This window comes from Pipistrellus kuhlii, unplaced genomic scaffold (assembly GCF_014108245.1).
Source record: "Pipistrellus kuhlii isolate mPipKuh1 unplaced genomic scaffold, mPipKuh1.p scaffold_m20_p_1, whole genome shotgun sequence".
In the NCBI taxonomy this organism is placed as follows: domain Eukaryota; kingdom Metazoa; phylum Chordata; class Mammalia; order Chiroptera; family Vespertilionidae; genus Pipistrellus; species Pipistrellus kuhlii.
Window position 1 is genome coordinate 91,355,034 of NW_023425404.1, and position 22,572 is coordinate 91,377,605.

At 39.9% G+C, this 22,572-nt stretch overlaps 1 protein-coding gene across 6 annotated transcripts in view; it reads right to left on the bottom strand.

The window, feature by feature from the left end:
• ARIH1 (ariadne RBR E3 ubiquitin protein ligase 1) overlaps positions 1–22,572 on the bottom strand; it is a 142,485-nt gene that overhangs the window by 109,541 nt on the left and 10,372 nt on the right. Inside the window, exon 2 of one of the 6 annotated variants that reach the window (XM_036456765.2) lies at positions 11,147–11,214. The exons of the other annotated variants lie outside the window; for them this stretch is intronic. Coding sequence (XP_036312658.1) covers positions 11,147–11,214 — 68 coding nt within the window. The remainder of the gene's footprint in view (positions 1–11,146; positions 11,215–22,572) is intronic. 6 annotated transcript variants of the gene reach the window in all.

A 22,572-nucleotide genomic window follows, 5' to 3' on the forward strand; every position in this document is an offset into this window, starting at 1 on the left:
GGAGCATCCAGGCTGGGAGCGGCCAGGCCCGGGACAGCCGGGCCCGGGACAGCCGGGCCAGGTGCATCCAGGCCCGGAGCAACAGCTGCCAGGCTGGGAGCAGCCAGACCCGGAGCGGCCAGGCCCGGAGCAGCCGGGTCGGGTTCGGCCAGGCCTGGAGCAGCGGCTGCCAGGCTGGGAGCGGCCAGGACCAGAGCAGCCGGGTTGGGTGTGACCAGGCCCGGAGCAGCAGCAGCCAAGCCCGGAGCAACCAGGTCGGGAGCAGCAGTGGCCAGACCTGGAGCAGCTGGTTGTGGAACGGAGCAGAGCAACAGAGGCCAGGCCCGGAGCAGCCAGGTCCGGAACAGCTCGCTCCTCGCCTACCCCCGCCCCAAGGCAGCCTCTCAGACATGGCTGGAAACTTTTGCGGGAACTTGAGGGTCTGCTGAATCAAGTGATGAAGGCTTAGATCTGGATATGTTGAGTTAGTATAGCGCTGGGCTGTTGATCTGTGAGTGCCTTGTGGAGGGCTGGATGAGGTTGGTTGACATATTTGGAAATGTCTTTTGTGTGAAGTGTATCTTTGGACATGTGGAGGTATTATTGATATGAGAAAATGCTAAGTAATTGATTTACTATCTGAAAAGGGATTTACTATCAGGGAAAGGGAGGGAGGATGAGACTGAACATAAACTGTGCACCTATGGATGAGGACAATGGAGGAGGGAAAGGGGGCGGAGGGTGGGGTGGGAACCTGGTGGAGGGGGGAAGAAATGAGGAGCCTTTGTAATAATATGAACAATAAAGATTGATTAAAAAAAATAATAAGAAGAAAGCTGAAACCAGAAGTCACCACTGCCACTGCAACAACTGCTTATAGATACCCACAAGGCTAGGTGATGTACACAATAAAACATAGTCTAGCCTTTGCCAGAAATGCCCCTTGATAATGCAGAAAGGTGCAGAATGGACAGTGCAATACTGCATTTCTGCAGAAAAACCTCACATCTTCAAAAACCCAGTAATAAAAAAAGGGGGAATGGGGCATGCAGAAAAGGAACTTTCAGATCTCCCCCGCCTCTTTCTCTCTCTCTCTTTCTCTCTCTCTCTCTCTCTCTCTCTCTCTCTCTCTCTCTCTCTCTCTCTCTCTCACACACACACACACACACACACACACACACACACCTAATTCCAGCTACTATTTCCCAACCAAAATCCTAATCCTAAATGCAAATAAATAGTATGAGAAGTAACATTTTTGGCTTTCTTAGCCCAACAATATAGAGAGGTGCTTAAGAGGGTTGAGGAAGACAATCACAGAATTCCCAAATGATTTAAAAACTATTATGCTTTTTAAAAAATTTTGTAACTAAAAACACTAATCCTAAAATTTTCCAGTTTTGAATATTTACTTCTAAACTACTCTCAGGAAAAGGAAGGTAATAGAGAAAGAAAAAACATTGAGGGTAATGTTCTTGGAGACTCTGATACTGAAGATATTTCTTGGAAAATGCAACAAGAATTTCACACATGCACACACTATACTTGAAGATTATTTAAAACGAAATTGACAAATGTTGACCTACTATCTATGATTCTTTAGATCCATGACACTTAATTTGAAATTTGCTGAGGTAAGCATTTGAACTACAAATACAACTGTGATGTATCAAAACTTGTTAATGAATACATCTCAAACTTGACTTCTATATTCTTCACTTATCCTCATACAGCTATTATATGAAGGAAACTCAAGGCCTTATGCACGAAATTCATGAACAGTGGGGGTGTGTCCCTCAGCCCAGCCTGCACCCTCACCAATCTGGGACCCCTCGAGAGCAGTTGAAAATCTTTCACAATCCATGACTGTTGGCTCCCAGCCCCTTGCCTGCCTGCCAGCCTGATCACCCCCTACCCACTCCCCTGCCAACCTGATCAATGCCTAACGGCTCCCTTGCTGGCCCAATTGGCCCAAACTGCCCTCCCCTGCAGGCTTGGTCCAACTGCCCTCCACTGCAGGGCTGTTTCCCCTCCCTCCCCCCCAACTGCCCTATCCTGCAAGCCTAATCACCCCCCAATGCCCTCCCTTTCAGGCCTGGTCCCTTCCAACTGCCTTCCGCTGCTGGCCTAATTGCCCACAACTGCCCTCCCCTGCAGACCATCTTGTGGTGGACATCTTGTGCAAAAAGGTGCAGAATGGACAGTGCCCTCCCTACCACATGAAGTTGTCATCTTTGACCAAATGGGGGTGGCCATCTTATATGTTGGAATGATGGTCAATTTGCATATTACCTCTTTATTATATAGGATTATTTCTATGTTATCTAAAATTTGAAGAGTCAAAGATGTCATGTCTGGGGTATGTCCAGAGTTTAATAAGAATTTAACAAAATAAAAGGTTTCCTTAAATAAAAACGATATCATCACTGTGTATAATCATTTGATTTATTCAAGTGCAATGGCAACAGGTGATAGAAGTGATAAAAGAGTAATATGCTAATTAGACCAGGATATCTTCTGGAAAAAGCCATAATGGCGGGGCCGAGGCAGAGGCAGAGGTGGGTAGGGGCAATCAGGCCAGGAGGGGAGAGCAGTTGGGAGTGACCAGGCTGGTGGGGGTGGGCAGTTGAGGGCGAGCAGGCCAGCAGTGGGGGATGATCAGACCAGGAGGGAACCAGCAGTTGGGGGCAATCAGGCCGGTGGGGGGCAGTAGAGAGTGAGCAGGCTGGCAGGGGGGGGGCAGTTGAAGGTGAAACACTACTTTCATTTTTAGAGAGAGGGGAAAGGAGGGAGGAGTAGAGGGGGGAGAGAGAGAAGCCTCTAGCATGCACTGCCATGGGGGCAGGGGGCAGACGGTGAATCGACCTTGAGGGCGCGGGCTGACACTCACTGCGCAACAATGGCCAGGGTTCAAGTACTACTCAATAATGGTTTAACAGTAATTGAACTAGTACTATTTCAAACTATATCTTTTTACTTATAACCTTCTCTTCCCATCATAGGAATTAAAAATACCTGTAAGTGGTAGGATTCTGATTAGCAATTCATTAACTGTTATACTCTAAGTATTTTATATGGTACATAAAATTTTGAATCATAGACAGTGAGATTATTTAAAAATCATAACACTTTATTTTAAAAGTGTTGAGGTTTTGTTAAGTAAATTTGCATCTCACAAACTGTTTTGTAAGAAAAACCCCTTAAACCGAAACCGGTTTGGCTCAGTGGATAGAGCATCGGCCTGCGGACTGAAGGGTCCCAGGTTCAATTCCAGTCAAGGGCATGTACCTTGGTTGCGGGCACATCCCCAGTAGGGGGTGTGCAAGAGGCAGCTGATGGATGATTCTCTCTCATCGATGTTTCTAACTCTCTATCCCTGTCCCCTCCTCTCTGTAAAAAAATTAATAAAATATATTTTTTTAAAAGAAAAGAAAAAACCCTTAAGAAAACTATTATAAATTCTTAAAAGTTCAGAAAGTAATCATAAATCCAAATTACCTTGAAATAGACACAAATAAACTTTGTTTTATTTAAAGAAAGTTTTATAACCAATCTGTAATAGGCCATGTACGTCTCCTATACATTTCACTTGTCAATTTTCTTAAAATAGACAGCTCAATGATTAAGACACATGAAAAAGGAACATCTGGTATATACAACTGAATCTTCCTTCATGAAGGCTTATAATGAATTAGAGGCCCGGTGCATGAAACTCATGCATGGGGGTGGGGCGGAGGGGAGTGGAGGAATGGGGAGAGATCGGGTCTGAATGGGCAGTCTGACATCCCTCTCACAATCCAGGACTGCTGGCTCCCAACTGCTCACCTGCATGACTTCCTGACTGTCCCTAACCACTTCTGCCTGTCAGCCTGATCACCCCTTATCCACTTCCCTGCCAGCCTGATTGATGCCTAACTGCCTGATTGATGCCTAACTACCCTCCCCTGAAGGCATGGTCCCCCCAACTGCCCTTCCCTGCAGACCCAGTTGCCCCCAACTTTCCTCCTCTGCCAGCCTGGTCACCCTAGCAGCCCTCCCCTGCCAATCTGATTGCCCCTTACTGCCCTCCCCTGCCAGCCTAGTCACCCCCAACTGCCCTCCCTTGCAGGTCTGGTTCCTTCCAACTGCCCTCTCCTGTAGACCTGGTTGTGCCCCCCTCCCCCCCAGCTGCCCTCCCCTGTAGGGTTGATGCTCCCAATTTCCCTCTCTTGCAGGCCTGGTCCCTCCCAACTGCCCTCCCCTGTTGGCCTAATCACACACAATTGCCCTCCCCTGCCAGCCATCTTGTGTCCACATGGGGGCATCCATTGTGTGTGTGTGTGAGTCACAGTCAATTTGTATACTACCCTTTTATTATATAGGATTCCTAGGCTAAGAACACCTCTATATATATTTGCTGAGGGAATCTTACAGAATGAAGATATCACTAAATGTGAGCCATCTTTGATGATGAGATTGCAATGAATCAGTTTTAATTTTTAAATTTAATGTGTGTGCATAGTTTTGTAAATTAATAGTAACCCCTAGGCTTAACAACTTTCTTTGCCATATCTCAGTGATTACTAATTCCCAATCCTTTGAGGCAAACATTTAAAATTCTCTTATAGCGGTTTCTTTGGTATTTACTTTTATCATAAATGTTTATGCTCAGATAGTGACTGTCTTTCCACATGGGATATTAGCTACCAGCTTCTAATGTGAACGTAAAGATTTTGTACTCCTACATGCACATTCCCCCCAACCTTTCTTGTGGAATTTTATCAACATTTTTACTTAAGCCACTCCACTAACAGGAATTCCAGAAAAAGAGAGGGAAGAAAATTATCAACACAGTATTAGAAATTAATTTCCCAAAGCTTTTAAAAGGGCACAGTTTTTCAGTTGAAAGAGCCCACTAAAAGCTCAATTAACCAGAAAAAATCACATTTACACATCTCTCCAGAATACCAAGGATAAAGAGAAAAGGCTAAAACTTAAATAATAATAATAGCAATAGTACAGAAATCAGTATCTTTCATAAACCTTCCAATCTAGAGTTTCTCAGCTAGCCAATTAGCAATTGAATTTAAAAGGCAAATTAAAGACAGTATCAGGGCCACAATGAGTAATATCTTAAGTCATGTAGAAGTTAAATTAAGGATGTAGTCCAGCAAAATAATATTAAATTTTTAAAAAGACACAGATCTAAGAAACAAGTTCTGGCCCCGGAGAACAGTAATATAAAAATTATGGTTGGCAGCTAGCTATACAAGAGGCTTCGTGGGAAGAGCATCTTAATTAGAGAAGAGTAGGAAGAGGTCTCCAGGAAGAGTGTAAACACAATCCAAATTATCTCAATACCAAAAGTTGTTTGTTTTGTTTTGTTTTTGCATCCCTGGGTGGGCACAAACAGAAGAAGTGTTCTTAGGAAGGTCCAGAACATTTTTGTTAGGCCCCTTTAAAAAAAAAAAAAAAAAAAAAAAAAAGTTCTGAAACCGGTATGGCTCAGTGGATAGAGCATCAACCTGCGAACTGAAAGGTCCATGGTTCGATTCCAGTCAAGGGCATGTACCTTGGATGCAGGCACATCCCCAGTAGTGGATGTGCAAGAGGCAGCTGATGGATGTTTCCCTCTCATCGATGTTTCTGACTCTCTATCCCTCCCTCTTCCTCTGTAAAAAATCAATAAAATATATTTAAAAAAAGAAAAGAAAAAGAAAATGCTCTGAGCGCATTTAAAAATAATAATAATAATAATAATAATAATAATAATAATGATAATGATAATGATAATAATCCTGCAGAGAGAAGTCAATGCCCAGCTCAGAGAAGGAGGAGCAGCAGCAGCAGTAGCAGGAGCACCATAGCCACCAAGGGTTTCTCTGGCCAGTGTCTCTCCCTCTGGTCTATAGCAAGAGGAACATCTTTGGAAAGGGCCTTTTTGCAAAAAATAAATGCACATTCTTGCAATAAGCCTGGATGCTGCAGGGAAGACCAATATCCAATACAAACTGAAGCTGGTGAGATTGTGACCACCATTCTCACCATTGTAGTCAGTCTGTCTGTCTGTCTATCTATCTATCTATCTATCTATCTATCTATCTATCTATCTATCTATCTATCTATCAGACTAAGTGACCAGCCGACCAGCCAACAGGTTGATGCACACTGACCACCAGTTTATCTCCCATCTGGAGTTTCAGTGGGAAGACCACCCACAATATTAGTACACAGGAGCTGCTGAGCAACAGGCAATTTTGCAGAGCACCCTTTTTCACTCCAGGACCCCTTGGACTGCCAGTTTTGGCCCAATCCCCTCACGCCAGGCTGAGGGACCCCACCTGCCGGAGGGACCCCACTCAGTTGACAGATGCCCTTCAAACCCCAGCGCCAGCCCAGGTGCGGCAGACTGGGGAAGAACCACAGGAGGTTGGTTCCAGGGCATTTTCTAGCCCATCTCGCCCAGTCCTACCCAGCTAACCATCTTCTAATTAAATTCCTTTGAGTGTGCAGCAAGCCTGTAGTGGATTATAAAAACATCAGCTTCACCGTTTGGGACATGGGCAGCCAGGACACGATCGGCCTCTTTGGAGTCACTACTTCAAAAACACATAGGTTTCACCTTATCGGTTCACAGCAATGACCAAAACGATACCCAAGAAGAGATTATACAGATACTGGTGGAGGACAAGTTCAAAGATGCTGTCCTGCTGGTGTTAGCTAACAACCAGGACTTCCCCAATGCCCTGAATGTGACCAAGATCATGGATAAGTTGAGCCTGCACTACAGGTACTGGTACATTCAGGCTACCTATTATACCAAGGCAATGGGCTCCACGAGGGACTGGATTGGCTGTCTAATCTTCTCCAGAACCAGAAGTGAGTCATATTTCTCTCTTGACCCTCATTCCCTCCTTCACCCTGTGGTATGAATGCTAGAAACTGACTCCAAGGTGGTCCCAGTGTTCTTCATAATACTATACAAATGCAAATACAGCCTACAAAGGGGTTTTTATTTACTGTAAATCTTGTTCCAAAAAGGCAGTTTATGGTACTCCTCTGCAGTATTATTTAGCTTTCTTTATTGTAAAAAGAGAATCAACCCACTGTTTAGTACTGAGAAGGGATTTGGGGTACCCAGGGCCTCTAGGAGTCACTGTCAGATCAGCTCAACCTCCTCCTCTGGACTTTAGATCTGTGATGAGATCCATTTTTGTGGTTGGTTTTAACCCATACTCAGTTTAAAAATAGTTACAAATACAAGCTAAGACGACCCTTGAACACAGAGAAGGTAGACATGTGCCTCGTTTAGGTTCTGTAGTAAATTCAATCTACCCGTAGTCTGTCTCCCATCTGGAGTGTTCATTGGGCAAACTACCCACAATACATTCTACATGGTCACCTACAGTCCCTGATTGGCGCTCTCTCTCTCTCTTGGTCATTTGTATCCTATAGCATCTGTGCTTGTACCTATGCGTACCCCAACACCCAAGGGATGATCCAGGGGCTGTGGCCACCACTCACAGATCCCTTGGAGGGATTCACAGCTTTCCTTTAGGTTAGCAATGGTACATTGGTGGGACCATTCTGGCCAGAACAGGAGTTCCCCATGGTCCCCATGTATGCTTCTTGCTCCAGGATGCCTGGGTCTCACCAGTAGGAGCATGGACAGGTAGCTAGTCATCTTAGAGCCTAGCTCCTCAGAACTTTCGTCCACATGTGCTTTCACTCCTTCAGCCTAAAAAGGTCAGATTTGACATTAAAAAAACAACCTCTGTCAAAACCGGTTTGGCTGCGGACTGAAAGGTCCCAGGTTTGATTCCGGTCAAGGGCATGTACCTTGGTTGAGGGCACATCCCCAGTAGTGGGTGTGCAAGAGGCAGATGATCGATGTTTCTCTCCCATTGATGTTTCTAACTCTCTATCCCTCTCTCTTTCTCTCGGTAAAAAAAATCATTTAAAAAAACAAAACGAAACAAAAAAAAAACCTCTACTTTTTTTTTTTCTTTTGTATTATATTTTGATAAACACTGAAGAAGGTGGAGCTGTTAAACTTTATTTAAGGGATAACCTCAGAACTGGTTTATTTGATGTTATTGAATCTCTTCCTACTTTCAGTACATGACTAGTAATCAACTATTTGGTATAGCTATTTTCAGTTTTCATTAAAACAAACAAGTAGCCGGGACCGGTTTGGCTCAGTGGATGGAGCGTCGGCCTGCGGACTGAAGGGTCCCGGGTTCGATTCTGGGCAAGGGCATGTACCTTGGTTGTGGGCACATCCCCAGTGGAGGGTGTGCAAGAGGCAGCTGATGGATGATTCTCTCTCATCGATGTTTCTAACTCTCTCTCTCTTCCTCTCTGTGAAAAATCAAAAAACAAAAAACAAGTACTGTAATTATAGCTATGATAATAAAATCTCTCAACTATTACAAACAAAACAATAATTCTAATATAGTGCTTGGACTGTCAGTGAACGATATTATAATCCTAGACATAATAGTGTGACTTTTAGAAACTAAATTATGAGCAAATTAAGACAGCTATTATCACAAGACAAAAAGACTGTAATAACAAATACAGAACTGCATAAAGTGGGAATCTCCAAGATGAAACACAAAGGAGCAAAGAGATCATGTCAAAGGGTGATAAAAAAAAGGGGGGGGGGTGTATTAAAGCAATAAATGTAATTATTTGAAGGCATAATAGGTTTTTTGGGTTTTTTGTTTTGTTTTTTTTTGCCACATAAATATATTACTGTCTTTAAAAAGCAAAACAAAAGGGGCTGGAAGGGGTCAATGAGGGGGAAAGAGGGGCACATATAATACTTTCAACAATAAAGATTTACTTTAAAAACAAAACAAAACAACAGCCCTGGCTGGTTTGGCTCAGTTGGTTGGAGCACTCAAAGACTGCTGATTTGATTTCCAGCCAGGACGCATGCCTAGGTCTATGTGAGTTCACTTTGTTGTATGAGCACATATGAGAGGCAAAAGATCAATTGATGTTTCTCTCTACCCTCGCTTCTCCTTTCTGAAGGGGAAAAAACAAAACAAAAAACCAAGAACAGATTGGAGAAAAGAGCTATAACAATTATCATACGTTAAGACGTTAAGACATTAAGAAAAGGTACAATGGAATTGAAAGTCAATTCAAAAAAATTGTAAAACAACCATTAGTATTTTATTTATCAAACTATTGAAAAACTTAAGATTCTTAATAGTGTCAGCAAAGATATAGAGAAAATGATAGTTCACACACTGCTGGTGTAAAGATAAATCCAATAATCTTTTTTGAAAATGTCCAGTCTTATTTGTAAAAACTATAAATAAGCCCGACTGGCATGGCTCAGTGGTTGAATGTTGACTTAAGAACCAGGAGGTTGCAGTTCAATTCCAGGTCAGGACACATGCAGGTTCCATCTCCAGTGTGGGGCATGTGGGAGGCAGCTGATCCCCAATCAATGATTCTCTCTCCTTAGATGTTTCTATCTCACTCTCACTCTTCCTTCCTCTCTAAAGTAAATAAAAATATATTTTTAAAAAACAACACACAAAACAAACAAACAACCAAACAAAACTATACATGTCTATACCCAAAGCCCAACAAGCCCATTTCCAAGATTAGATTAGGTTTAGAAATGAAAAAGACACATGATATAAAATGAAATAAAATGTTCATCAATAGGGAAAATGATAAACTTATATGAAAAAATACTGTACAATTGTTAAATTAACAATATACTGTGGGGAAAAAAACATCAACTTGCAAAGTAAGGTGGAATTGGAGCAGGAAATGAGAAAGGGCACAAACAGAACTCTTTTTTTTTTTTTTTAATAAATAATTTCAGTTGTAGATTATCGACATAAAAAGCATACTTTAAAAAAAAATCAAATCTTAACAATGATTTAGGATCCAGTTAAACAGTTATCATATTAACCAAATTTTGTAAAGATACCACCAACATGCAGTTTAAGAGAGAAACTAAAAAGTAAGTTTACTTTTAAAATGTCGATAGTAGCTGAGTCATAATTAAAACAAAGTCTCTAAAATTAAGAACTATTTTGCTTTCTATTGAGTTGGATTGGCAGTTTTGACAATTTTGAATAAATTATATTCATGACAATTATTCATTTTAGTATTTTCATACCACAAAAGGTAAAAAAAAGATTTAGAATCTATTTAAACCATGAAATATCTAAAACACATTTGGAAGAAGGTGCTAAATATGAAATAAGGAATGCAAAAAGAATTTTTCAAGGCAAAAAAAAAAGGGGCCATCTTAAAGCACACCAAATCATCTTGTTTTAACACTACTGAATCAAAGTGCCTCTCTCTACTATGATATACCATGAAACTTCACTTCAAAATGTTTCCACGTTCAAGAAGTAAAGTAGATCGCCTCACTATAGTATATAGTTTATTCAAGTGATAACTACTGCCCTTGCCAGTGTAACTCGGTTGGGCATCAGGATTGCAGGCTGGTTGCAGGCTTGATCACCAGTAGGGTGCGTACAGGAGGCAGCAGATGTTTTGCTCTCACATGTTTCTCTTTCTCCCTTCCCTTCCTCTCTCTATAAACAAATACCTTAAAAAAAAAAAAAAAAAAGCCTGTTTAAAGTGTTAACTACTAACATCAGCCTTTTGGGTCAGAATTTAGGTTGTGGATACTTAAGATCTTAGGTTTTACAGTAATTTTGAAAACCCAGCAATCTTCTATGAAAACCAAATAAAAAACTTTTATCTGTCTTTTTGTTTAGGAAATTTTGAGAAGCACTGTATTAACTTATTTGAAAAAAGCCCCTTCATTTTAGAAGTCTAATAGCAAAGAAAATGATGCAAATATCATTCAGCTATCCCTGTAATTCCTCACTTTACAACCAATACTAAAGTAATATAAATAATCAACCTAACACTTCACACCTTATAATATAAGCCTTTCATTTTGTTTTCTTCAACTGTTTGCACCACTTTATTTTGTTAAGTGCCAAGGTAAGCTTCTAGTTTAAAAGAAAAATTAAACTGTGTCCTTATAAATGCATTATTAAATCTGTTATGTCAGAACAGGCTTTCCATAAAGATTTATAGGCTAAACAGTATAAAATGAGGTACTTGCTGCCAATATATGCGTGCGTATATGTGTTTAATGGTCCTTTAGTGACTTTTCTTTGGAATGATTCTGTCCTACCTTTGCTGCTGCAGCCCGCCTGTCCTTTGCATCACTGAATTCATACTTCTGGAAGTACCCAATATGCACTGTAACAGACAGATGGACAGATCAATGGGCCACAGCGGCAAAGGCCAGACAGACAGACTTGATAAAAATTAAAATCAAGGTATATAAGGGGGAGGGGAAAACGAGAAAAAAACATTTCTATCTATATCTATAGTAAAATACCTGCTTCATGTCTGCAACCCTCCCAGGCATATACCCAAATAAACTATTCTTGATTTTCATATTTCCCTTCTTTCAAGAAGAATGAATACCAATGCAACAGGCAAAATAAGTATTTTTAATACCATCAATAGTTACTGGCACTTCTGTAACCATGCCATGCAATTTCTTCAAACAGATATTGCTCTTTTCATATACAAGAAACTATCATATCCAAAGACTTTGTCTACCAAAATTAAAATGGCAATTATTACATGCATAAATTTTCTACTATGCTGCCAAGGTGTGATTAGAGTACACTTGAAATCACTAAATAAAAGTCTTATTTCAGCATTTTACCATTCTCCATTTTTCTATGTAAAACGGTTGCTAGCACCATATCTACATAAGATAATTTTGGGGTCTTAAAAGAATATATAATGGTGCCATTCAGGTCAATTACCAAGATAAGTAAAACATACACAAAATTACTCCAGCTATTCCCTCTCTTGAGCACTCCTAGGAATTTTCTCCACCCCTTTCTTTCCCCAGGATGTGTTTTCTCCCTCTGGAGCAAGCCTATGTCTTTCCCCCTCAATTTCCCCTAGGTTGTGTTACCTCTGCTTTCTTTTCTCTAAGCTTCAGACCATTCTTTTGCCTCTGTGAGTTGCTTCCTGCACACATGCAACCCAGCTGGCTCACTTTTTTCTACCTTTGTGACTTTCTAATAAACTTTCTCTTATAATTTGAAAAAAAACTTTAATTATATCTTTAAAAGTTATATAGAGTCCTGTTACCTCAAATTCATTCAAATGAATATTCAAGTAGCTTCTAAATTATTTTTTAAAAACACTTTAACATCTAAAAATGCTGACATGGCTTAAGCTTTATCAAAAGCTTACATGCATATAAAAGCCATTTTAATTTAATCAAATGTTTTATTTTGTATGCATCTAAAATAATATAGATCCATGTCTGATATTTAAGGAAGACTGAGGGGAAATGTTTCCCCTTTTGCTTCCAGGGGATCTAATCATACATTTCTTATTGTAGCCTCGCAAAAACATGAGCAGGTAATGAGACATGATAATCAAACATAATGTATGATCCTTAATTAAATTCTAGACTGGAAGAAGAAAAGCTCTAAAAGACATTACTGGACAAAACTGGGAAAGAAATCTGAATGTGGTACATATATGAATATTTTCCTATAACAACTTATTCAGATATAATTCATATATTCAGAGTTGTGACACACAGTTGTGTCACCCATTAATTTTAGAATATTTTATCTCCCCAAATAGAAACTCATACCATTAGCAGCCACTCATTATCCAACCCAGCCTCTCTGACAATCACTGACTTACTTTTTGTCTCTATGAATTTGCCTATTCTGGACCTTTCAAATAAAAGACATGACATAGTATGAGGCCTACTGCGAACGGGGCCAATCGGGCCTTTCAGCTGCAGGCCATGGTTTTCCTTCATTCTGTGCCGTCCCCTGGTGGTCAGCGCACATCACGGTCAAACTCCCAAGGGGACACTTTGCATATTAAACTTTTATATATACAGATGCCTCCTTAAAGAGTTGTCCAGTATCTCTATTCCTCCAGCATAGTGTAGCAGCTAGAGAAATATTTGTCAGTAAAAAACTCACATAAAAAAACAACACCACCACAATCAAGTTAAGTATTCAAGTTATATATTGTTCCAAATTAAACTAAAGCATTATTTTTAGGAACCCATTATCCTTAGAAATTCATAAAATAATTTCAATATATTTAGGATCTTTTTTTTCTTTTAGTTTAGTTTACTGATTTTTAGAGGAGGAGAGAGAGAGAAATATCGATGTGAGAAACACCAATGGGCTGCCTCCTGCATATACATACCCCCTATCGGGGATTGAGCCTGCAACCCAGGCATATCCTTGAGTGAGAAAAAAAAATACACACAAAAAACAACAACAAAGAATGAGCATAACAGTGGTTGCCTCTAAGGAAGGGAACCAAGTAGTTAACATATTTTTAATTTTTAATTTTTTGTATTTTGAAATTTGAGCCCAAAAAATTATACATAAACAAATTTTTAAAATTCTAGAAAAATTTTATCAACAGTGTTAGACTACTAAGGCTGTTTCACTGGCAGCTGGAAGGGTTCAATGGGGGGGGAGGGAAGGGAGAAGGGGGACATATGTAATGCTTTCAACAATAAAGAATTATTTTTAAAAAATGCCTAGCCCTAGGCAGCTTGGCTCAGTGGATAAAGTGTCAGCCTGAGAACGGAAGGGTCCTAGGTTCAATTCAGGCCAAGGGCACAAGCCTGGGTTGTGGGCTCAATCCCCAGTGGAGGAGCATGCAGGAGGCAGCCAATCAATGATTCTCTCTCACCATTGATGTTTCTTTCTATCCCTCTCTCCTCCCTTCCTCTCTGAAATCAATAAACATATATACCATGTTTCCCCAAAAATAAGACATCCTCCGAAAATAAGACCTACTTACAGGTTTCCTTCTGAGTGAAATATAAGGCATCTCCAGAAAATAAACCCCCCTCCTCCCCCCCCCCCCCCAGGCTGTGTCTCAGAAACTTTGTGAAACCTAAACTGCAAGAAGTTGTGAATTGGGTGAAGAATTCATGGGAGAAAATCACTGACAGTTGCATTGCAAATGCACTGCAAGCAGGCTACCTTGACAAGAAGTACTCATTTAAAGACAGTGCTATTGCTAAACATGAGAGATTTGGTCCACTGATTCTGAAAGAAATGGAGTCACAAGAAATTCACCAGGAAATTCAGGAATTGGATTGTTATGATGATGTTCCAGAAGATGATGACATGATTGTCATTGAATAAATGAGTAAATTCTTGATACTGCAGGACTCACAGTTTGTCTGGTTTGTGTTGACAACTACCGTACTACCGTACCGTATACAGGTAATAAATTTCCTTTATTTTCATTTAACAATAAATGTGTACCGTATTCTTCTTCATGGAAAAATAAGACATCCCCTGAAAATAAGACCTAGCACATCTTTGGGAGCAAAAATTAATATAAGACACTGTCTTATTTTTGGGGAAACAGGGTATATATATTTTTAAATGATGCCTAAAAATAAGGAGAAGAAGGCTGTTTAAAACTTCCTTTTTTTAAACTCAGAAGTTATTGCCTAGGGTGGGGCTGGAGGCGGGTTAGAAGGTCAATGGGAGAAACGGGGGCGCATATAAAATACTTTCATCTGTAAAGATTTTTTTAAAAAGTTAATGAGAGAGTTCAACTTAATTCTTTGTTTTGGTTACAAAGAAAGAAGAAAATTCTGATTCACCAAGATAAGACATTTCAGGATATTCTTCACTTAAACTGACCCAGAAACTTAATAAAAGTAGCAGAAATATTTTATTCAGAGCTAATTCATTAACACTGTTTAGCAATGACTTTTATTTTTATAAATGCAGAATCAGAAATATAGAGAACTCAAAAACCCCAAAATTATTAACAAAACTATAACATCAAGATTAGTCACCAATTCACTTGTTATTGCAAAACCTGCCAGTGTCTGCAGTGAGGATATTAACGAACATGCTTCGCCTTGTCTGGTGTTTATTTAACTGAACAGGGTGCACATGTGCCACCGTGATGTTAGACCTTTTATAATTTTAGAAAGGCTACCATGAACAAAGGTTAAAACTAGGCAGGTTCAAGAAAAAAGCTACAGATAAACAGATATTACTATATGGAAGAACTTAAAAATCAGAGCTATTAAATATGAAATGCACTCACTTCTACAAGCAGCTGTGAGGTTTTAAACCACTGCAGAGGTTTTAAGAATAGGTTTAGGGACCACTTAACAGGACAAAAATACTTGGTAAGTAGTTGGCCAGGAGATCCTTTAAAATCCCTTTCATACATGTTAATCTGAAAAACTGTGTTGACTCCGATATGAAACAAAGATTAGAAAAGTTTACTCTCATCCTTAATTCTTTAACTATTGTTTAAATGCTTTACTTTCATTCTTAAGAATGACTACAGGATTTCTGTGAGTTCTAAAGTCCTATTTTCACTCTGCTGGCTTTATAGCTGGGTAGAATGCAAAAATTTAAGTCAAGCTTCAGACAATTATATATCCCAAGGACACAGATATTAATGCAATATGAATTAAGACAATTATAGAAATCAGAGACAAAGTTTAAGGCCAATGAAACCAAATTACTACTTTTAAAAAGTCAAACTGGTGACTATTTACACTTTCTTTTCAAAGAAATATTATTCCTATATTAAATAACAATCTCAGGCTCACTCTAAGATTTTGTTTCATAAGAACTGAGGTAATGAAGAGTAGGTTAAATGGTAAAGGCATTTCCTTATATTTGAGTTTAAATGGTATCCTAAATAATAATAGAGTTATATGCAATTGTGTTACTCCATAATGTTACGACAGATCACAAGAGGCTGCCTGTGTGTGCACGGCGGGGAGTTGCTCCGGAGATGGGGCAGAAGCGAGGCCGCAACTGGAAAAGGACCATCCCTTGCCAGGATGGTGGGATAAGGGCTTGTAGCGCACCCCTTACTAGTCTTTTACCATCCACCACTTGCACTCAGAGCACCCTGCCACCCACCTGCCAGGGGAAGGAGCACAGTGCAGCAGGTCGGAGGCTTCCATGCTCTCCTCCAGAGCCATGACATTGCTCCAGACACAGGGTGGAAGCGGGGAGGTGCCCGGATAAGGCGGAATCAGGGCGAGCCTTGAAGCAGCCAGAGGTTCTGGGGCTGGGCCAGGCATGGTGGAGCTCCCAATGAAGAGGTTTGAGAGTCAACGCAGGGCAGGGTTGTGCAAATTTCACACACAGGGCTCCTAATAATAGTAAGCTCCCATGGGAACTTCACAAAAGAACAATTTTCTCATTATTTAGGAAAATAAGTCAGCTATTCTCACCTTAACATATCCAGCATTTGTTATCTTGCACTTCCACAATTTCACAATGCTATTCTTTTTGTTGTTGTTGTTCAACCTCAACCAAGAATATTTTCATTGATTTTTAGAAAGTGGAAGGTGTGGGAGAAACCAAGATGGCCGCATAGATAAACACCTAAACTGCTGCTTCGAACAATTTCAAAACTGTAACTAAAAGACAAAACAGACAGCATCCAGAACCACAGAAAGACTGGCTGAGTGGAAATTCTACAACAAGAAGGAAAGAGAAAAGCACATTGAGACTCAGAGGAGCTGCAGGAGGCAGAGGTACTGAGGTGTGCACACAGAGAAGACTGGCAACTGAGTGTGCAGCTGGCTTTCTCAAGCTGGAGGGAGGCAAAAGCTCCCGACTGCGCTGAACTCCAGTTCTGGGCGAGACTTTGGGGACCCATTTGGGGAGAAACTGGACTGTCTGGCAACAGGTGGAACTCGAGGGTGGCTTTCTCTCACAGGTGCTTATAGTGATTACCACAGGATACTGAGACACAGGGGCCTATTAGGAAAGGACTGACAAGAAACCAATGCTGTCTGCTCTGCCCCGAGATTCTGCCCCATCCAAAGGGAGCACAGAGGCTTTTGCAAGTTTTGTTTCATAAGGGTGTCTCCAGCACAGAAGTTCTCCCATTGTAGACACAGCTGATACAGCCAATTGGTCTGGATGTCAATTCCTCCCAGTAATATCAACAATCAAGGCTTAACTACCCAAGACTGTGTACAGAGCCCACAAAGGGGTGCACCAAGAGTGTCCACATCAGGTAACTGGGGAGGCTGAGCCACTGGGCCCTATAGGACACCTAGCACACAAACCCACTCTATCAACTCAGGGAAGTAGTCAAAATGCGGAGACAAAGAAACAGATCACAAATGAAAAAGTGGAGGAAAACAAAAAACTGGATATAGAGTTCAAAACCACAGGTATAAGGTTTTTCAAGAATTTTCTAGAAAAGGCTAATAAATTTAGTGAGACCCTTAAAGATGTGAAAAAGGACCGACTAGAAATTAAGCATATATGGACTGAAATAAAAAATATTATACAGAGATCCAACAGCAGACTAGAGGATCACAAAAATCAAGTCAAAGATTTAAAAATACAAAGAAGCAAAAAATACTCAACCAGAAAGGCAAAAAGAAAAAAGAATCCAAAAATATGAAGATAACGTAAGGAGCCTCTGGGACAACTTCAAGTGTATTTAACATAAGAATTATGGGGGTGCCAGAAGAAGAGAGAGAGCAAAATATTGAAAACCTATTTGAAAGAATAATGACCAAAAACTTCCCCCACCTGGTGAAAGAAATAGACTTACAAGTCCAAGAAGCGCACAGAACCCCAAACAAAAGGAATCCAAAGAGGACCACACCAAGACACATCATAATTAAAATGCCAAGAGCAAGAGAGAGAAAGAGAGAATATCTTACAAGCAGCAAGAGAAAAAGTTTCCTATAAGGGAGCACCCATACGATTGTCAGGTGATTTCTCAACAGAAACTATGCAGGCCAGATGGGAGTGGCAAGAAATATTCAAAGTGATGAATAGCAAGAACCTACAGCCAAGATTACTCTACAGCTATCATTCAGAATTGAAGGTCAGATAAAGAGCTTCACAGATAAGAAAAAGCTAAAGGAGTTCATCATCACCAAACCAGTATTATATGAAATGCTGAAAACTATTCTTTAAGAAGAAGAAGAAAAAAGTAAAGATAAACATTATGAACAACAAATACATATCTATCAACAAGTGATTCTAAAAATCAAATGAATTAAAAAATTTGATGAACAGAATAAACTGGTGAACCAATAGAACCAGGGTCATAGAAAGGGAGTGAACTGACAATTCTTGGGGGGGGGGGGGGGGGGGGAATGGGTGTGAGGGGTACAGGGAGAGTCTGGACAAAAATCATACACCTATGGATGAGGACAGTGGAGGTTGGGAGTAAAGACAGAGGGTGGGGTAGGAACCAGGTGGAAAGGAGCTATGGGGGGGGTGGGGGGAGAAGAACACTTGTAATAATCTGAACAATAAAGATTTATTAAGTTAAAAGAAATACTTTAAAAGTATTTTAAAAATACTTTCAAGTACTTTTTTTTAAAAAAAAGTGGAAGGTGTGGAGGAGAGGGAGAAAAATATTAATGTGAGAGAGACACAGTGATTGGATGCTTCCTGCAAGTGCCAGGAATCGAACCTGCAACCTGGTACATGTCCTTCATTGGGAATCAAAGATGAAGCAGTCAGGTTTGATTCCTAGTGGTGGGCAGTCTGATGCTCCTACCACTGAGCACCACTGGTTATTCTTCTAGAATCTATAGATTCTTCTCTCAGACAAATATTACATTAATATATATATATATATATATATATATATATATATATATATACACACACATACATATTATAACAGAAGTCAAGTAGTAGAATTATTTTATGTTAATACTTTGTTGTTTTTGAATGCTTACATTGAATTAAAAAATAGTGAATGTTGTAATAGCCATTGTGATTTGAAATTTTCTTGAGGATGGTACATATGTAGGCTCTAAAGTTTAAATGTGGCCTTCTTATTCTATTCCACTCTTATTATTTGGATTCATAGGTCACAGCAATGAAGTCACAAGACAAAGCCCAATGTCTCAGTCTACACAAGTCAATCTCCTTGTGATATATAGCTGGATGGAAAAAGGGAGAATGGATCTGAGAGTCAAACAAAAATTACCCAGCACAAGCATCCAGGCCCGGAGCAGCCGGGTCTGGTCCGGCCAGGCCCGGAGCGGCTGGGCCCGGACCAACCGGGCCAAGAGCAGCCGGGTCAGGTGCGGCCAGGCCTGGAGCAGCAACAGCCAAGTCCAGAGCAACTAGGTCAGGAGCGGCAGTGACCAGACCCGGAGCAGCTGGTTGTGGAATGAACCAGAGCAACAGAGGCCAGGCCCGGAGCAGCCAGGCCCAGAACAGCTCGCTCCTCGCCTGCCCCTGCCCCACGGCTGCCTCTCAGACATGGCTGCCTCTCAGACATAGCTAGAAACTTTTGCGGGAACTTGAGGGTCTGCTGAATCAAGTGATGAAGGCTTAGATCTGGATGTGTTGAGTTAGTATAGCGCTGGGGTGTTGATCTGTGAGTGCCTTGGGTGGGGCCTGGATGAGGCTGGTTGACCTATTTGGAAATGTCTTTTGTGTGAAGTGTATCATTGGGCATGTGGAGGTATTATTGATATGAGAAAATGCTAAGTAACAGATTTACTATCTGAAAAGGGATTTACTATCGGGGAAAGGGAGGGAGGAAGAGACTGAGCATAAACTGTGCACCTATGGATGAGGACAATGGGGGATGGGGAGGGGGCAGAGGGTGGGGTGGGAACCTGGTGGAGGGGGGAAGAAATGAGGAACCTTTGTAATAATATGAACAATAAAGATTGATTTAAAAAAAAAAATTACCCAGCACAAAAGACAGCAACATTCACTTATGGTTTATTTATATTTAATGATATAAAATACCGAGATCTGACTCCAGCTATGAAAGCCTGAGAAAGTTATTTAATTCCTCTTAGTCTCAATATCCTTATCCATAAAATAGTAAAAATACAATCTACTTCAGAAAATAGTTGTGATGACTTACATTCTTTAAATAACTGGTTAAGAGCAAAAAACAGTATATTAGAGAATGTAAGAAGAGTTAATTCAGTGAAGTCAAGAGAAGAATGTGAACAACTCACAAATAATAAAAATAGGGATAGTATACCAAGATTTTTGTCAATAACAAAATCAATAAGAAAACTCATTCATATTTAATTTTGACTATTCAAAGTCTGTTTGTCAACTATTGAGATATTTTCCAGGAACTGTGCTGGTCAATGGCAATACCAAAATACTGATCCTACCCTTAAGGATTTTAGTCTATGTAGTGGAAGACTAAATCATAGAGATAATAGCTTTTTACTTTTTTTTAATTAAAAATAATTTTGCCCTGGCAACTATTGGTTGAGTGTTGTCCTGTGCAGCAAAAGGTCACTGTCTCAATTCTCAGTCAGGGCACATGCCAGATTTATGGGCTCCATCCTCAGTAGAAGTGCATGTAGAAGGCAAGCAATCTATTTCCCTTTAACATTGATGTTCCTCTTCCTCTCTTCCTATTGTAAAAATCAATAAAAGCATATAACATTAAAAATATTATTTCAAAATATATATATATTATTTCAATGTTGTTGTTATTGAAAATGTCCCCATTTTCATCCCCTTTGCTCATTTCGCCTTCCCCTCCCTTTGGCCTTCACCACACTCCTCTCCTTGTTCCTGGAGTATTCATATATGCTCTTTATCCAATCACTTCATCTTTTTTATCCAGTCACTCCCACCCCACCCATTTCTTGGACACCCAACAGTCTAATCCTCAAAACAGACTCATTAGATAAGAGCTTTCAAGAAATGATGTTTAGCCGGGACCGGTTTAGCTCAATGGATAGAGCGTCGGCTTGGGGACTGAAGGGACCCGGGTTCGATTCCGGTCAAGGGCATGTACCTTGGTTGCGGGCATATCCCCGGTAGGGGGTGTGCAAGAGGCAACTGATCGATGACTCTCTCTCATCGATGTTTCTAACTCTCTATCTCTCTCCCTTCCTCTCTGTACAAAATCAATAAAATATATTATAAAAAAAAAGAAAAAAAAAGAAATGATGTTTAAGGTGCATTTTGAACATGAATGAATTTATCAAGGGAAAAGCATTTGAAGTGAAGAAAAAGGAAGAAAAAGGCATAGAGAAAAATTCCACAGAGAATATCATTATTTTGCTATGCCAAGATGAAAGTGAAGAAATGGTAGATAAGGTAGATAGGAGTTGAATTATGAAAAGCCTGATCTATTATACTAAAGAATCTTTTATCCAAATCTGCATTCTCTTATAGCCTAGTAGTTATTGGATTGGGACTTCTAGGCTCAGACCTAGATGCTTAATAGACTCCTAATAAACACCATTTCCTATCTAATTCCCACCCCACTGCTTAAGAAGAATGGTTAAAGATCTGGTAAGCTTTCTCAGGACATATGTGTAAACCAAGTATGAACATTTCTGACACTAAATAGATGACCATCCTGTATGAAAAAAAGATATTCAGCATTTCCTGGAAAATTTGTGGTGACTATACTATACTACGTACAAGGCTCCATTTTCTATCAATATCACCCTTTTCATGTTCTTTTGATTTTTCTGATTTTGCCAATGAGAGCCTTCTACTAACTTCTAACAGCTTCTAACAAGACTCTAATTAATACATAGGCCAATATTTTCCTTCTTTACTAAATAGTTGTTTAACAAGCAGCAAAGAGGGACCAACACTCAACAGAAGATAAACACACCAGGGATGACTGTAAGAATAAAACTTCTGAAGTCAAACTAGTATATGGAACTTATGAGTAATGGCAGTGTATATACTAAGATCCTCTCCTTTGAAAACCAGGCCAAGGCAAGTTCAGAAACAGGAAATAATAGAGAGGCTATACATGAGTAAAGGTAGGCTGGGTCCTGAGTTATTTATTGACTTTATAATCAAATATTTCTTTACATGACTGCCCTACCTAGAGTAGGAGCCCTGGAAAGGAAAGGAATGTTCTCCACTTATCTCTGTACTTCTACTACCAACCCCATGTACCAAAGGTGGCATATAGCTATAATGGTTGAGTACAGATTTAGTAGAACATGGCGATAGGAAGATGTACAGTGGTTTTAGGAATAGTAAAAACCAAGAGGATCAAGATAGACAATGGCATTTATATTAGAAGAAAAAAAGGCTTTGGTTTTTTTTTTAGCTTATCTTGAAAACATTCACAATTATCTTCTATCACAGTTTGAATTTTATAAATGGAAAAGAACTTTGAAAGTCATTAAATCAAAGTAAGTTTATTCTGTAAGAACAGATTCAGACTACTGACTTACTAAGGTCACACGTTTAGCATCATAGATGGAACTAGTCTTTAGTCCTATACTATAAGGTACAAGAGTTTTATGTAATTTATCACATATAAATTAAACAAAGTGACTATTATGTTCTCCACAGCTTTATAAAATACTTTATAAAATCTCACATATGCAAGAAATTTTTAAATACTGATTTTGGTAAACTTACTGAACGATGCAAAAGAAAGCTGCCTTGCCCAGCCAGTGTTGCTTAGTGGTTGAGCGTTAACAATGAACCAAGAAAATTTGGTTTGATTCCCAGTCAGGGCTCAGTCTCCAATAGGAAGCATGCAGAAGGCAGGTGATTGATGTTTCTTTCTCATAGATGCTTCTATCTCTCT